Source organism: Nipponia nippon, unplaced genomic scaffold, assembly GCF_047370975.1.
Source record: "Nipponia nippon isolate SJK-2023a ecotype South Korea unplaced genomic scaffold, ASM4737097v1 scaffold_1, whole genome shotgun sequence".
NCBI lineage: Eukaryota > Metazoa > Chordata > Aves > Pelecaniformes > Threskiornithidae > Nipponia > Nipponia nippon.
Window position 1 is genome coordinate 100,394,431 of NW_028262290.1, and position 17,393 is coordinate 100,411,823.

The 17,393-nt window shown below is 37.4% G+C and overlaps 1 protein-coding gene across 4 annotated transcripts in view; it reads left to right on the forward strand.

The window, feature by feature from the left end:
- The window catches only part of CDKAL1 (CDKAL1 threonylcarbamoyladenosine tRNA methylthiotransferase), a 429,338-nt gene that overhangs the window by 154,598 nt on the left and 257,347 nt on the right, over positions 1-17,393 (forward strand). For all 4 annotated transcript variants that reach the window (XM_087764738.1, XM_087764716.1, XM_087764726.1 and 1 more), the window contains one exon: positions 3,783-3,903. In XM_087764738.1, coding sequence (XP_087620864.1) covers positions 3,783-3,903 — 121 coding nt within the window. The remainder of the gene's footprint in view (positions 1-3,782; positions 3,904-17,393) is intronic.

The window sequence follows — 17,393 nt, forward strand, 5'->3', positions numbered from 1 at the left end:
AAACCTGCTCTGAAGCATGACCTAAACTGCAAATTAATTAACGTTTTCAGTTTAATAGAATTTTATCTGGTGTGGAAGTAGAAGAGCTATCTTTATGACAGAAGAGGTTTATAGGACTAGAATGTTTAGGCTCTCAGATATAACCTGACTAGATCCATTTGTCATTAAGCTGTGTTTCAACACTTGCATCTTCCAGTGAGCCATCAAAAAAGGAGTGGTTTTTGTTTGATATCTGAGATAGAGCACTCATTCTTATGGAAATAGAACTGTGATTAACTCAGTTTTCAAAAATGTTTTTATACTGAACTTAAACAAAAAGAAAAGAAAGAAAACAAAACAAAACAAAAAGATTTTTTTTAAGTTCGAGACACCTGTTTTGCTTAGTTAAGTTGTCATCCAACCTGTAAAGTCAGAGAGGAGGTAACTTAATTAGATAAAATGCTTTAGAAGTAAAACTTGATTGCAATGTTTTGCCCCATTCTAAGCTTTGAAAGGAGATCATAAACGAGATTTAAAATGACTGCTTTTTCTGTTATGCTTGATGTTGGTGTGGGCTTAATAATGCTGGTTAGACAGTTAAAAAAAAAATGTTGCTTAGCCTTTTCCTTATTGAAGACGACAAAATATTTATTTTTAAGTTTTGTTGAAATAAGTATGGGGAAAAAAGATCTACAGCATGTGAAAAAGTATGATTCAGTGTTTATCAAGTTATGTTTTATTAATAGTAACAATGCTGTAAACAGATGCTTTAGTGATTACTTAAAATGAAACAAAAAAGTCCTTGTATGGAGTAGGGGAAAAAGGATTTAAGGTCATGAATACTGTAACCGAGGGTTTGTTGTTGTTGTTGTTTTTTTTTTTTCTTTAAAAAAAAAAGAATTAAATGTGTCTGCAGCACACATCAGTGTAGTTGGATATGCATGTGCTGCTTGCTTTCTGGAAGCATTAAACTCTGCTAAAACTCATCTCCCAGTACTGTTTGGTTTTGTTTTTTTAATCCTCTGGTGTCTGGAGTGAAAAATATGGTCATGTTATAATTCTTGAGTGTCACGCAGGTTTTGCAAGGCTCGTATTGACTCGAACTTCAGTGTCATTCAGCAGGAATATGGGAAAACCTGTGGCCATGCATCATGTGAGAAGTAGCTGCCATCTTTGATTGCCAGGCCATAGATTTCCTGAGCTCGGGTGTGAGGCCGGGGTGGTTGTTAGAGTTCAGTGGATCATGTGTGGGGTGGTCACAGGGCTGGGGTTTCTTTCCTGAATTAAGAAGGTCTCTGAAGATGAGAGGCTAGGTCTTATGCTCTCTAGCGAGTTACATTCGATGTGCAAGTGTCCTAAGTTGGTTTTCTTTTCTTTTTTCCTAACGTATATGGTAACCTGCCTAGCATCTGAAAGGCAAAGATGGTAGTAGTACTTTTGGTTAACAAGATTTTATAGACTACCATAGTGGGGTTTTTTTTCCTGTTTTCCTAAGAAAGCATGGAATATAAAGCTGTGCCTCCTGCACAGGTCTGTCATTATCTCCATTTCCCTCCCTCCTTACTATTTTTTAGTTCTCTGACAAATTTCAGACAGACTTGTGACAAGTTTTATAGTCTAAAGGATACTTTTCTCCAGGAGTTCCGTGAAAAAGTTTGCCTCTTTGGTTAATTCTGCCAGAATGAGAAAGGGAGAGCATGAGCTAAATTCTTATTAGAGAGCAGTAATTCACACAGCTGTTCGTTGTGAGGGGACGCATTCAGGGGAGAGCACGCTTCGCTGATTCTGCGCTCTGAGATGTTACTTGTTGGGGGGGCAGGTTGTTTTAGTGGTTTGTTGGATTTGTTTTGGTTTTTAAACTTCAGAATGGTGGTTTGACCCCAATTCTAAAAGTATGAATTTTAAATTTTGGGTAGTGTGTTGTTAAGCTTGATTGTTTTAAGAAAACTGTAAATCATTCCACTGTATTTTCAGCCATAAATCCAAATACAGTTTTAATATGGTAATGCAACTCAATATTTAAAAAAAATGCATAAACTGGTTTATTCCAAATAAACCACAGTATTAGGAAATACAGAAAGGAATGTTCTTTGCTTCTAGTTTAATTTTTATGCCTACCATAATGCAATCACTCTTGTTATACAAGTAAATAAACTTGTGCCATGCTTGGGATTCCTTAATGAAGCATTGGATTGGAAAATAACTGATTGTATTGTGAGACAAAGATACTGCTGTTATTGCCGTGAAAAGGTAGAAGTGAATAATTTAACAAATGTTAATAGCACTAAGTACCATATTACTAAATTCACAGCAGGATGTAATGAAATTTTTGTCAAATGCAACTGCAAAAATAATGCCTTTTAATTCCTTTTGACGTTAAGATGTCACCTTTTAGTATTAACCATTATGATATCAGGCCAGTCCTGCTCACTTCTTCATTAGATCACATTTTTGATCGAGAATTTTCATGTATCGTAAAAAACCCGAGAAAGATGGTATGCCAGAAGTAGTTGTTTGTAGCTGTTGTTGCCGTATCGCAGAAATAAATTCAGAGTATGAATGCCACATTATTAAAAAGTTAATTAATGACTCCTCAAAACAGGTAGTGGAGAAAGACTTTAACTGATGGATGAATTAGTTTTGTAAATAGCTGTTGGTAAAGTTAGGAGATTTGGTTGAGAGTGCTTTTTAGCTGATCTGATTTGGTTATCTGCTTTGCCATGCTAGATGTAGCTCAGGTAGTACTTCCTAGTTTCATGCTTTCCTTTTACCCCCTGCCCTTTTCCTTTTTAGGGTAGGTTTTTTTTTTTTCTTTTCTGAAATATTTGACAGATCGTAGCTGTAGTTTCATGTACTATCAAAGAGTTTTCCAACTTCAATGGATACATGCTTTCTCTCTTTCCTCTGCTCCAAGTAGTGGGTACTTTCCACCTCTTTTCAGGTATCTAGCATTAGCTTTCCCTTGCTGTCTCTTATCTGGCTATTTTAGGCTTTGTGGTATAAATGATACAAGACTTATAAATATAACTTGGGCACGCTTTTCACTGCTCGTTGCAATAATATATACATAATTGTTTTTATTCTTCATTGTTAGATCTTGCTTCTGAATATTAGTAAACCCTGTCATTTGTGCTCTTTAAATATAGGTCTTGGCGTGGTATGACCGATGTGCTGTTGTAGGCAGTTAGTGATTGTATTTTACTTTCTGAATATTACTGGCTTCAGGAAAGGAGCTGTGAGGCAGTTTTCTGACCTGCAGTCTCCTTGGTACGGGAGGAATATACGTAAACCTTGGTGGTCAGCTTAGCCATGAACATGTTATCAGGATATGCTTCACAGCACTTTCCCTCAGACTTATACAGTCATGTAACTTCGAAATGTATTGGTCATCCATATAATATGCTAAAAAAATATTAAGTTGTTTGTTACCTACTAATTTAGGTTTGAATGAAATTTTGGGGAAGAATATTTTAATCCTGCTATTCAACTTATTTAAATATTGCTTTGTTGATATTTGCTTGGGAATCTGAAAATGAAACTGCTTAGATCATTTTAATTGAATAAGCCAGAAAATGCAAGTGTGAAAAGATAATTGGATTAAATAATTTGTTCATTTGAATGTGATTTATTTTACCTGTAACTGTCTCTCTTTAAATGCTCCAGCTGGTGGAAATAAATTACTACATCTCATTCTCATTTTCAGTCTTTGAGGTATAAACACTACTTGTGAAGAAGAGCGAATGAAAACAAATATGATGGGACTTGTGCTTTGTATTGACTGCATTTTTGTGCTTCATTTGAAGGTCATTCTGTGAGACTGCTGGGTCAGAAAAAGGATAATGGAAAGCGTTTGGGGGGAGCACGACTGGATTTGCCAAAGATTAGGAAGAATCCACTGATAGAAATCATTTCCATCAATACAGGGTAAGAATCTTCCAAACTTACAAAACATTCAGTACTGCTGAGGAATTCAATTTATCTCTTTCTGCAGGCCTGGTGTATTACTCCTAAGTTACACAGAAGGAGGCAGGATGACCACTTTTAAATAGTAAAAGATTTTAAGTGGCATTCTTTCTGGAAAATAAATCCCTACTTATCTGGGTACAAGCCTTCTGCTCCAGGGCTGCATACAATCGTGCAGTCCTCTTTGTAAGTTCATCTAGCTCTTTCTCAAAAGAAAAAGTCCTAAGAAAATTGGAGAAGAAAAAAACATTTAGAGTTTTTTTTTCCTGTGCTCTTTTGATTTCTAAGAAGGCAGTTCTGGAATATCACTCAGTAATAGCTCATTAAGATCTGTAAACATCGTTAAGATCTGTAAACACCTGATTGTCAGCCCAAATGTATTAGTGGCTAAATTAGATACAGTTATTTGCTTCTTGTCTCTCTAATATATTTATAAAGAGTTATCATGCTTATATTTCATCCTTTTCTTTGTTTGAATAAGCTACCCTCTGCCTGTCAAGCAAATCTGGATGCCCATTTCTCCGTAAGACTACAAGCATTTTTTTGTTCTGTATTTCTACTTTGAGGAATTCTGTTTTAATCATCCTTCCCTTGATGCTTTCCTTTTCTCAGCTCCACTTGGTCATCTCCCATTTGGTCAGTTTCCTATAAAAACCCTAAACAACAATAACAAAAAAATTAAAAAACCCCACACAAGTCCTCTTCTGATTTTTCCCCATCTTCTCCAACTTACGTAATAATTTCCCAGGTGGTAAAATATATAATGCATTGCTCTAGGCATCCCAGGTAGGTATGAACTTACTGCCTAGAGAAAGAAAATGTGGTAGATCTTAGCTCTCTTTTTGAGTTTAGTCTAGCACTTTCATCATAAACATTTCATAAGAGTTTTGCTACTGTCCTCTTTCTCTCTTACTTCCTTGTCTTTAATTAATCTTGCCTTCATAATTTGCTGTAAAACCTAGTGTGCTTTTTAGGTCAGAATACCAGTTCAAGGCTTAATGTGGTTACTTTTTCTTCCTCTGACTTGTGGTAAATGTATGGGTGACGTTTTGTCATATTGCTGAATTATAATACCTTTTTAAACTGCAGTTTCATGCATTGATTGTTTCTGAAGTCTGGATATCGGCTCTTCTGGTGCAGTTACTTTAAGTGATCTAAATTTTTTTCCCTTATTGTCTTTTTCTGTCAACATCTTGTTTGTGCCCATGTGACCAAAATCCTTTTCATGATTAAAAATAAGCAAAATATTCTTTTATGTTTGGTTGTGTCTAAGTTTCAGGTGGTATAAATTTTTCTTTTCCATTAATATTTATCACAATCTAATGTAATAATATCTTTCCAGTTGTAAATGTTGTCAAGGATGCAAACTGATTGAGCCATGGTCTCGTTTACATGTCTTTTGATTTGTAGTAGTGCATTTAAGACGGTAAAATGTATTGCTATTTCCAATACCAGGTTATTGCTAGCCTAATTATAGAGGTTAATGCAAGCAGGGTACTGTAGGGTATATACACTTGGCATTAGGTGGCTGATGAGAGTAACAACCCTTTGAAAAAACTTCCTTTTTTTTTTTTTTTTTTTTTAAATATTTTGAACATATGTATTTTCATACTGGGGTTTAAAAAAATTCTTTCCGAAGTTGATCAAACTGCAGACAATTAACATCTCCCTAAGATGTTACCTTTGGAAAAACCTTTTATTTAGAACCTGATAGTTTACAAACACTAATTACTTTGCTTAGTAGTTATTGCTGTTCTCAGGTCAATAGAATATGTATTTTGTACCATAGGATAATCTAAAAAAATACTAGAAACCACAAAAATGTATTTATTTCATGGAGAATAAAGTCAAATGTGACTTGATAAGACCTGAGTATTCTGAAAACCTCAAACAAGTCAGTTGTATAAGACATCTAAATTAACTAATGTCCCATTCTATGTTATATCGTATGCTCAAGGAATCCTGTCTCTCTTGAAATACAGGTTATTGTGTTTTCCTGTCCTTCTCTTCCCTTTCCCCCTCCCCAGCCTCTCCACCTGTGTATTGCAGGTGACTTTTTTTGGTTACTACTCTGGGTTTGAAAATTAAAGCATAGCTTTAGAAAGGCAGCAGTGCTCAGCAGATTCTGAAAATATAAAAATATAATCAGTGAAGAACAAGACACAGTATGTGTTACTTACTGTGCTTGACTGTGTTCGTTTTATCAGCTTTTCCTTAGTCTGGCTATGGCAATTTTTAGTACCAACACCACATTCGATCTGATCTGTTTTCTCTGTGTAAAGACTGGAGAAAACTTTGAAAATTAGTTTTTGGTACAGCTCTCTTTATTGAGAAATGAATTTCGATCAGACTAGGAGGTCTTAAAATAGTAAGAAATACTTAGTTAAAAATAGGGATTTCCTCTTTGGAAATATATTTGTCTGTTGCTGTTGAGTGACAGTGTCTGGGAGCAGTATGAGCAGGGCTGCTCCTTGACGGAGAACAAAAAGGGGCCCGAAGGTGCCCCCAGCAGAGGCAGTGCCCGCACCAATGGGACACCTGGTTCCATGGGGCCTGAGCACTGTGGGCAAAGCTGGGGGTGGGTCGTAGGACCCATCAGCAGTTCCAGACACGGGAAACGGTCAGCCAGGGCCTGGGTCTACCCGGGGGCTCCAGTCAGGATCAAAAGGAAATGAGCTGGAGATGGGACTGGGCAGAAGGCTACGTGTAATGCAGGTCTGAGGTCCGTCCTGGAGATGAGCGCAGGGCTGGAGGCAGGCATGGTATTTAAGCTCAAGCCAGGACTGGGGGACACAGGCCTGAGCTTAACTGAGGCTCCTGGCCCAGAGCGGGTTGGTGGAGACAGCAGCTGAGGCTGGTCAGGTCAGTAAGGGCCTGTTGGTATGCACAGGGCTGCCAGGTGGTGGTATATTACAATTTACATGTGGGGTCTTAATGAACTCTTGGCCTCTTCTGTAATACTGCAGGGGAAGAAAAGGCTTGTTGGAGCATGTGTATCCCTCAGCCCCAAAGCGCTGGAGTCTTTTGACAGCTCATGCTAACCCCTTTCCCTCTCCAGTAGTACGAATACCTTTATGTACGTGGACACCTGCCAGCTGGAACTATTCTTCTGAGAATTCAGTGGGACCAGTTTATTTTCAGGAGTCTTCAAACATGCTGATTGTTAAGATCTCTTTCATTTTCATACAACTGTGTCTGAGAATGCGGGTGCAATTGAAATGCAACACTGTAGGATAAGATTTGTTTCTTAACTCAAGACGGTGTCAAATTCACTTTGGTAATTTTGACTTGGGGCTTCTTGTTACTGATTCCTTCTTCTCCCAAACATGGAGGAGAAAAAATTTGCTGTCCCGAAGGGTTCTGTCCTTGTATAACTGTGAACTTCTTCCTTACTTGCAAATGTATGCCTACATATGCACATGTCCCTCTGCATTTGTTTTCCCCAGACTGCTGCTGTTCCTTTGCACGAACCAAGTCTCTCCTATCAAGGGACAAACATATTGTGTCTCCACTACAGTATGCAGTCTGTAATAATACTAATTTAAAACAAACTAAAACCCCATTAGGTGTGGAATATCTGTGAAGATAAGTGCTGCTTCTGTCCATTGTGAGCTAGCTCAGAGTTTTCACACAGTGGCATGTTTGTCCCTAAGAAGTTGTTGCTGTGCCCTTAGAGGGACCTGGATCGTGTTCAATGTTTGGCTTTTTTTCAGAAGTAATGGGCAGTTTTTTCTACTGTTAAGTTTGGTTGTTCTGAGGTTTGATGTTTTCTCATTTAGAAATCCAAGCTATCTTTATCTGTTTAATTTACCATGGCAGTTAGTGGTTTCTGTCAACAGACTGTGACTCTAGAGAAAACCTTCCATCCCAGGAACAACGTGTTTCAGAGTTTCCAAGTACGTTTGCAGAGACTATGGTGAGTACCAGAATAGGGGCACAAGAGACTTACCAGACTTCTCTGACACACAAAGATATGTTAGTAAATCTTAATTTTTCCATCTGCCAAGTGTGTAAGGAATCCTTACCATCCCAGTATCCCATACAAGCTGTAGATTGACCTCTGCAATTTTTCCCTAAGGAATAAGTGAGCCTTTCTTCCTGTATTGTTTGCTTTCTCTGTTATCACTTAGAAAACATTTTTCAATATTTTTCAAATGAATTATTAATTTTTCTTCTATAGGCTAGGCAGTTAATAAAAATCAGCGATTCCTGCAGAGCTTGGATAGTTGTCTTAGTATCTAGTAAGTTCTGCAGTGATATTAGCAGATCTGAACCTAGAAACAGTGATTTGTTCCTGTCCTCCAAAATAATTTCCTGCTTTGAATTAAAGGCATACGGTTCAATCTCTTTCACTTTTATTTATGTCCTAAACTTGTATTGTACAGGTGATCTTACTGGAACAAGCAAGGTAATAGTAGTAGAATAGCGTGTTAAATGCTGTTTAGAGAAAAAGCATAAAGTTGTTTACTGATCTCCTCATGTGGTTATTCCATCTGTTAGTTTGAAGTAAGAAAGATGAATGTTCTCAAATCCATTTTGCATTATAGCTTCATTTTGGTCTAGGGAAAAATCTTTTCTCCTCGTGATCTAATCTTCATTAGTGCCAGTTTCATAACCTTTGTAGCCACTTAGACAGCTCTTCTTAATGGGATCAAGACTTGTTCTTCCACCTTTTAATTAAGTAATTTGGTGTCCTGAACTCTCTACTTTGTAGCTTAGGCTATTACTTACTGGCCTATCTGTGCTGTTGGCATGGCCTGAGCTCCCTTATACCCAAGTTGCTACCACTCACATACATTTCAAACATGATTTTATTTGTGCTTTGACTGGATGCCTTGGGAAGCATGAGAGGAGTGCAGTATGAGCTGAGTATGAGCCCACGCTAGAACTTACTGTTGGGTGGGTTTGGGCATAGATTCACCGAAGTGCTTTTGGTACTGCTGATGTGGCTGGCTAGAAATCTAAACACACGTTATACAGAGGATTCAAAACCAGAAGGAACGTAGCAGCATGTACGCATGCATTAGACTATCTTGAGAGCTAAGATCTGGTGCAACTCGTGTTAAATTTGCAGTACGAACATACTCAAAGGGCCAAGTCTCTGTCCAAGTTTTCCTGTTCTCCCTCACCTGAAGACACTGCATGAATCCCATATAGTCTCATTCTCTTGATACTTTTATAGATTCCCCTATTAATCTACTCAGAGGGCAGAGAGAAGTTTAAGATTCAGCCCAGCAAACTGAGCGTCTGGGTTTGAGTGTAGTTCTGAGGGAGTGTGGAACCACAGTCGTATTGAGAGGACTGTGTAATTCAATGGAAGCACTGGCCACTTCTCAATCTGTCCATCTGGGTATGTTTTCTTCTGGGAGAAGGGTTTTTCAAAGCATTGTTAAAATGAAGAGTAAATTAAAATAACCCATCCAGCCAAGCCCGATAGATTATTCCTGTAGTGCTAGAGCATCTTACAGAAGATCAGCATGTTACTTTATCTCAGAAAGATCTCCAGATCTACTTTTGAGTCATAAATACTAATTAAAGCATAACACTTGAAACTTAGTAGTCTTAATGTTGAAGAAATGCAAACTTTCTTCTCATGGGACAGTCCTTGCTGGCAGACTTTGTGTTGAGAGTGAACATATGTAGTAGTGCCTAGGACTTTCTTTAGAAGTCCTTGATGCTTCTTGCTAATTTTGTAGGGTTTTTTTAGGCCATGCTTTGAAGTTCTGTAATGGTGGTCATTCAGAATGTTTCTAAGCTGCTGATGGATCCAAATCTAGCAGAAGAATTAAAAGGAATGTGGTTCTACGTATAGTACTTGGTTTGTTTTATGAATCAAGTAACCAAAAATTCATCATAAAAAAATAAGCTATAGAGTTACTATTGCCAATCTGATGTTCCCAGGCAGGAATATTTCCCTGGTTATGAATTGTGAAAGGTTCAAATTCAGTTCTTTCATCATTTTCTGTTTTAAGACGCTTTTTCAGTTTTATGGTGAATTGGGGAGTATGAAAATTGAATTTTCTTCAAGAGTTGCATTTTAATTTTATATGAGGTCACATAATAGTCTTTCTATATATTGCATTTCAGTATTTGTTTAGGATCAAGTAAATAAAATACCCTGGAGTTCCATGTCCATGAAAGTGTACGTAATTCTGTTTGGTGTTGGGGTTTTTTGGTTGGTTGGTTTTGTTTGTTTGGGTTTTTTTATAAATTGTGCCAAAAAAGAGGACATAAACCTAAATGAAATGCTTTCAACTCTATAATTTCTTTTTAATATGGATGTCTGAAATGTTTGATTTAGTTAACTTTTGTCACATTGTAAAACTTCTCAGCACTAGATGATTTTCTCCTTACTTACTTTTGGTGGGTAATAACTAGGTACCTGCGAGGTGTTAGGTTACAACAAAATGTAAAATAGCGCTGGTAAGAGGTCTGGAAAGTCGTTGGTGGTATGCATGGATTCATTTTGCTATAGGTAGTCTTCATTGAATCGGCACGTATTTCAGGCTGCTTTCAGTATTAAAAGCAGATCGTATTCCGTCTCTTTGATTGCTGCAGTTGGTTGAGATGTCCACGAACAAGAAACACCAGTGGCTTTCCCCCTGTGGCAGTACGTAAGGAGGCAGTGGCATCATCTCAGAAATGAGGGGTTTACAGACAAGAAAGATCAGGAAGAGAAGCACGTGGCTCTATTTGCCGCCTCTGATGGAGGGGTAATTATTGCTTCGGAATCATTTGGTGCCAGTACGCTGGCAGATGTGTAGAGTCTGCTTAGAACTGTAAGTATTCCTTTGCCAGCACAAAATACTCCAGTGAGAGATATTGAGGTCCTTAGGAGCACCTGGGGATGCTACAGTTTTTGAGTGAAACATCTGGTTATTCATCTGACAGTACTGCAGCGAGTCAAGTGTTAACCAGGCTCAGGTGCAGAAGCAGGGGCCCAGGGGCACATGACATAGGACCGAACCCTGTTGAACCCAGAGTTGGGAGACTGGCCTGATGCAATTTAGGGTCTGTCTTTTTTTATGGTTGGGGGTGTGTGTGTGTTCGTTTTGGTTTGGGCTTTTTGTTTGTTTTGTTTTGAGAATTAGGGCTGTGGCTCAGGGTACACAACTCTTCCAGCATTGGAAGCTAGAACAAGTACCTGGCCTTGCTGAAATGATTGTCTGTTGGTTTTGGTTGTTGTGGTTTTGGTTTTTTTTGTTGTTTTGTTGGTTTTTTTTTTTTTTATTAATGTTATTTCCATAAGGAAATTGTTTTACCTGGTTGACTCTTGTCCAGCTGTATCACTCAGATGCTGGGCTTGGACTTGTAGTGCCGATCCTGCAATATTCTGCTCCTGCCATATGATTTTAGAGTGTCTCTTTTTCAGAGGTCAGGTCTGCTCTTCCCCTCCTTTCCACTTTTATAGGAGACCTGTGTACCACAGAGTGACTGCAGATCCACATTATTATTTGGCACCATGGAGCTCCCAGTAAGAATGGGAATGTGATCATAAACAAGGTGGGTGTAGATTATAAAGCAGCACCCTGTGCATGGTCCAACCTGTCTGAAGAGTGAGCGTCTCATTTAAAATGCATATTTAGCAAAGTAGTATAGAAATTGACTAGGATGCACTGCAGAATTTTTCTAATTATGGTAGCAAATTACTATGTGGTAAAGCCATAAAAAGAGGCCCTAATTGTGACTGTTAAATCCCTGAGCTCTTGCAGTGGCCTGTGTTGCCTGTCTAGATTTTTGGCTAATTGAACTGGCTGAGCAAGACTTCTGCCTTTTTGTGGCATTCAGCAAACATCGTCTACACCTGTGGGTCTGCCTTTGAAAATGCTTTGTGCATTCACGTAATCTCTGACTCCTTTATGACTGGGATGAGTTTTCTGGAGGCACCATCTTGAAACCATATCAAAATATCTTTGCTTAGGAAAGGATGTTGTGGTTTAAGTCTGAAAGCTTGTGAAGCCATTGCCCTCCTGTGCTGAGACTACTGGGATATTTCGGTAATAATTTCATCAGTTCAGCAGAAGAACCACTTTTTCTTTGGCTTTCTGTGTTTACTGGTGCAAACTCAAATCTCTTCCCTCGTACAGTGTTATCTCTAGATAAAAATATAGAGAGAGAAGGAAAATGGAAATCTTTCTGGTATGTGAAAAATTGGATTACCTACTGTTTGACAGTGATAGACTTGGTTTTTTGGCAACTGCTTATATACTTTTGTCTATCCAACTATGCCACAATGTTTTCAACATTTCTGTCTTCTAAAATATTGCTGTACCCATCTTGAATGAATAATGAGTCTGAATTACAGATCTGTTCATATTTTGTAAAAATCATTGACTGAATACTTACAAGGATGAATTCCATGTCTTCAATTTACTTGATTTAGTTTGTTCATGAATAACATATAGATTTTCTATATTTTAATGTTTAACTTTTCAAGATACTCATGTAAGTGATACTGCAGTTGAAAGAAGATTTTGATTTTTAGAATATAACATCAATATACATTTTGATTTACATTCAGTATTATGCTTGGAGGGGCAAAATAGTATTTCTTATGATTATAATAATATAGTTATTACATAATTACATATTATATTACCACATACTATATTTACTTTTACTTGAATTCAAGATAAATGCTTAGAGTGAATTCCGCAGGAAACATGAAGTGATACAATTACTTTGGCCCTACCTTAGCTTATAATATTTAAATGGACACTTTTCATAACTATTTAGCTCAAACATCTGTGACATGCCAGAGCCTATCATGTCAGTTACCCTCAGAAAACAGAGAAGGTAGAAACATCTGGAAATACAGTGTATGCGTTTTTGAAAGCAAACCTCTGCATTAGGCTTTTTTTGTTTACATTTTAATTAGTATTTGCATGTACATATATTTAGATTCTAGCTATACTGTATACTAAGCCATGTATTTCAACGATGCATGTACCAGATATCAATCTGTTCTGCTTTGGCACACTTCACAAAATAATTTACATAATGAAAATGATAGATGGCACACTTGCGTGTATCTATATGGAAGGCATTTTAATCACAAAATGTGAAAAACTATTATTCCAAAGCTTGCAGAAGCCACACTGCTTTCCACAGAGGGAAAAGGAAAAACAGTTGTTTACAACAGAAAGTTTTAACAGTCTACTTTTTTGCCTAAGGTCTCTTTCCACTGCAACTTACTGTAACTCACATCCAAGGTCATTATTTCCTAATTATATATTTAAATAGCATATTGGTGACAGTCTCTGAAAGATTGCTTTTTTCAGTTACTACTAATTTCTTGCAATTCTAATAATTCACATTTGAAGAATGGAACATAAAATTATCTGTAACGGTCTAGGTGCTACATGGTAACAATTTCACTGAGAACGTGGAAAAATGTATTGCTTATCATAAAGGGATGATACATTAGTGTGGCTCACATTCTCATCTTAGCAACTGTTGTGCTTGTAGTCATTTCTGTTCTCTTCATGTCTGTCTTGTTCTGTGTCCCCAATGCTGAGAACGTGCCTGCTCACCGATGCTTCCTCATGCAGAGTAAGTGACAAGTATGGCATTTTACTAGTTAGTTTCCTTGAGCAGCCGATGTAGAAAGGTAATCTAAGAAAGCAGAAAAGAAAGTAGTTGGATTGGGGTGAGGAAAGAACTGTTTCCTCCCTCCTGAGTAGCTTGATTTCTGTCTTCCCCCAAACATCAAAGGTTGCTACAGCTGATTCTGTAGGGTGGACTTGTACTTCCTTCAGTGCCAAAACCCCCTAGCCTCTAGTGTCCATTAATGGGAATTGCTCATTGAAAGCAACAGCTGAGGGCAGGAGGAGTTACCCCTTTGGTGGAGACTGCTATGGTCCTCTTCATTCCTCAGTAGTATTATGCCTGGTCAACTTTGTAGGACTGTCTGGAGCTTAGTATAATAAATTCCCTTCTGCTGCTGGGAAGGTGGAAGCTGTTGATGTCTTCAATTTCTCTTACTGTCGCACATGGTAGTTCTGCCATTTATGCTGATCTGTATTATACAAGATTGCTTTGATGAGTAGTGAATATGATATAGATGTTTTGCAGATTCTTCTGGAGTAAATGTTTGCTACCGTGCTAACCTGAAAGGAAGATAGCCTTGAATTCAAGATGATCCCTCGCAAAAAAAAAAAGATGTTTATACACAAAAAGCTTATTACATACTGGTATTCAGTATATAATTAGGGTATGAACTTTTCACTAAGTATTTGCCTGAAAGAAGGTAGTTTTTTTCTCTTATGCATTTTGACTGTTGTCTTTCAGCTTTGCATGTCTTCATGATTTCTGCCACTGTTACTCTCTTTATGATACTACTTCTTTCTCATTTTTAGTCTTCACTGCTTTAACTCACTTCTTTGAACTTCAACTCTATCCATGGGATTTTAAGTACAGAACTTGTGAAACCCTTTAGCTACAACATCTGAATTTCTCTGATGTCATGCCGTCTTAATTTAATGACAAAGTAATCCTGAACTGGGCTCCTTTACTTTCCCTATAGGGATTAGAGCATGATGACCTGCCAAGAGTAATTTTGAGAGAAAAAAAACTTAAGGTTCAAAGGGTCTTTAAAGGACTTTTTCACTAGTACATCAGATAACTGTGGTTGTGACATCATTCATGGTATGACTTGAAGATTAGTATTCCTTTCTCGGATTGTATTTTTTCATTGCTGTTGTTAAATGCTGTTTGAATGAATCTAGGACAAGCATGTTTTTAATGAAGAGCATACGTTGTGTCCTGTTCCAAGAAATGTTCAGCCAGTCCTTCGTTAAGTTTACTGACATACGACACCTAAGAATTATTCCAGTAAATAGTTGTTTCTTTGGCATTATTCTGCTATTCAAAATAACATACAATGGCAATTCTATACTATCTGGTAATACTGCCAACTGTACCGTAGCACATATTTTTCATTCCCCGGTTCTTATGGTGATGGATTTTGTGCCTGTTTCTTCAATGGTGCAGTTTGCTGACATGTCGGAGTAAATTGGCGTCTAATCTGCATCATCTACTTGGCTCTTTACGTAGTCCAATCATACGCTGTTCACATGCCGTGAGGTTTTTCAGTGAAGTCAGGAGGTGCATGTTGGTAAAGTTCTTTGCCATAGGCAAAAATCATTATGACACATTATTTGTACACACCAAGCATTATTGGTCTTGGAATTCTTGCTGTGCAGTGTTTTGTGTTCATGCTATTTCTTGAGCTCTCGGTTTTTGAGAAATGAGAAATGCTGTTTAAGTACACATAAATTCTACAACTATTTTTTTGGGTTCATGAAAGCTTCTTCTTTTGAGTCTGCTGAATGATTTCTGCATTGAGTTAGAAGAAAATAGTTTGTTTTGATTGTTTCCATTTTTGCACATTTACCTCCCTTAGGTTATTTCCTCCCAGCCTTACAAATTTTAACTTTTTCTGCATATAGTGCCATCATGAGTTTAAAATTTCCATCAAACCTTCTCCTTGTATGTTTTGGTACATTATCTTTTGCTCTTGTACATCTCATCTTCAGAAAATTTGCTATTTCACAGTTCACTTGGAAGATTCAGGCAGACTTATAAAAGTTGCCAGAAATCACCATGCAATTCTCTATACTCCAGTACACCACACAACTTGCAAGTCAGTGAGAAAAACAGCAGTAATCACATGCTCCAGCTGTGTCACCTTATTAAAACTTTGGGCAGCTTCAGGCATATTTGTGCTCCTTCGTCACTAGGTGGCTTCCCGCACTGCACAGTTCTGTTGCTCTGTTAACCCAGAGGAAGATCACCAGAATTTGACACAATCCCCAAATGTCACGTTAAACTGGGGGGGACGGGGGACACGACACAAGCTTGATTTCGTTTTGTGTAGCTATGGTATATAGTTTCCTGAAGCTTCAGGTGATTCCTTTCAATGCTACATTCCTGATTATTTTGAAGGGGGATTCAGACAACGAGACAGCTTTAACATACTGGAACCTGATTACAGGTTAGCACACAATATTGTAGGGCGGCTTCCTGCCTGCCCTTTGGCAGGTGCTTACATACAGAAGTGGTTTTGGATCACAGAACAAGCTACATGTTCTAGTCTGCTTGAATGAGAAGAGATCGTTTTGAAGTTGTTTGCAATTTCATATATCCGTAATTCTGACATCAGTACGCTTTCTGAGGTTGGAGATAAATTCCTCCTTGTTGAGAAGAGCATTCATTTGCGTCCCTTCTCTTAACGCCCACATACGTATTTCCTAAGGGAAATCTGGACAGAATCCTGAGAAACATTTTATTCATTTCTCAGGTTACAGTAAATACTGAGAAATAACCTCATGTGTCATAATTGATATTGTGTTGCCTTTAGTCCCAGCTTTTCACATAAAAAACCCTAAAACTAGAAAAACAAGACAAGCCATTGTTTTGAAAAAAATACTGTCTTGCTGAATGTTAGTGTGAGAAATGTCTGTGCTTTTACATACTCATAATGCTGGGGCTTTTAATGGCCTATTTTAAAGTGTTATACAACTTAAGTGTTTAAAGTTAAGTGCCCATGTCTTTACTGCTCATCAGCAGAATCTGGGAACTTTTAGTTGCCTAATAATATAACCTCTTTTGCTAGTGTTGGTATGACTTCTTAAATGTGAACAAAAATGAAAACTTGTCAAAGGGTCTGATTGAAGTCTCTTGCGCCCTTTTAGGTCAAGGTGGAATTTTTTTTGGAGACCTGACAGGGAAATGTGTTAAGGGATGTGTAAAAAGAAGAATCGGAATTGGGAAACATCTTGTGCTTGAATTTGTTCTTAGACTTGACCTAGAGATAATTTTAATGGAAAAATAATTTTCCCTGAATAAGATTTATGTTTTGCATTATCTATCAAAGTACATGAAGGCATGTTTTAATGAATTCACACAAGTCAATGAGAATACCATAAGATTTGAAAAATAGAGAGGAATAGGGCATTTTAACTGTGATCATCACTATGTGACATAAAAGCAAAATCACTCAAGTAAAGGTACTTTAAAAAAAAAAAAAAAACAACAAAACCCAACAAGTAATAACTGAAAAGTTGAATGTTAAGATTATGCTTGGCAGATAATATAGGCAGCACAAAATCCGGTGTAACGTGCTCCAAGATTATTAGTATTATTTCAAGTGTTTTGTATGTGGTAGTATCTTTCTTTATATGACTTCTTTGTGTGGGGAAGAAAAAACTCAAAACCTAACATTCTTTAATTCTGATATTTATGCTGAAGTTCAAATAAGCTGTGAGACTTCAACCTGTTAGCTTACAAGGTCCTTATTTTTAAGATAATTTACATGGTCTGTTACAATTGCACTGTATATTCCTTTATCTGTTTGTATAGCAAATACATTTCAAAATTTGGATTTTTTGGGGGTGAGTTGAAATTTTTCTCATTGAAAATTGAAAAATTTTGTGTTAATGTTATTGAAA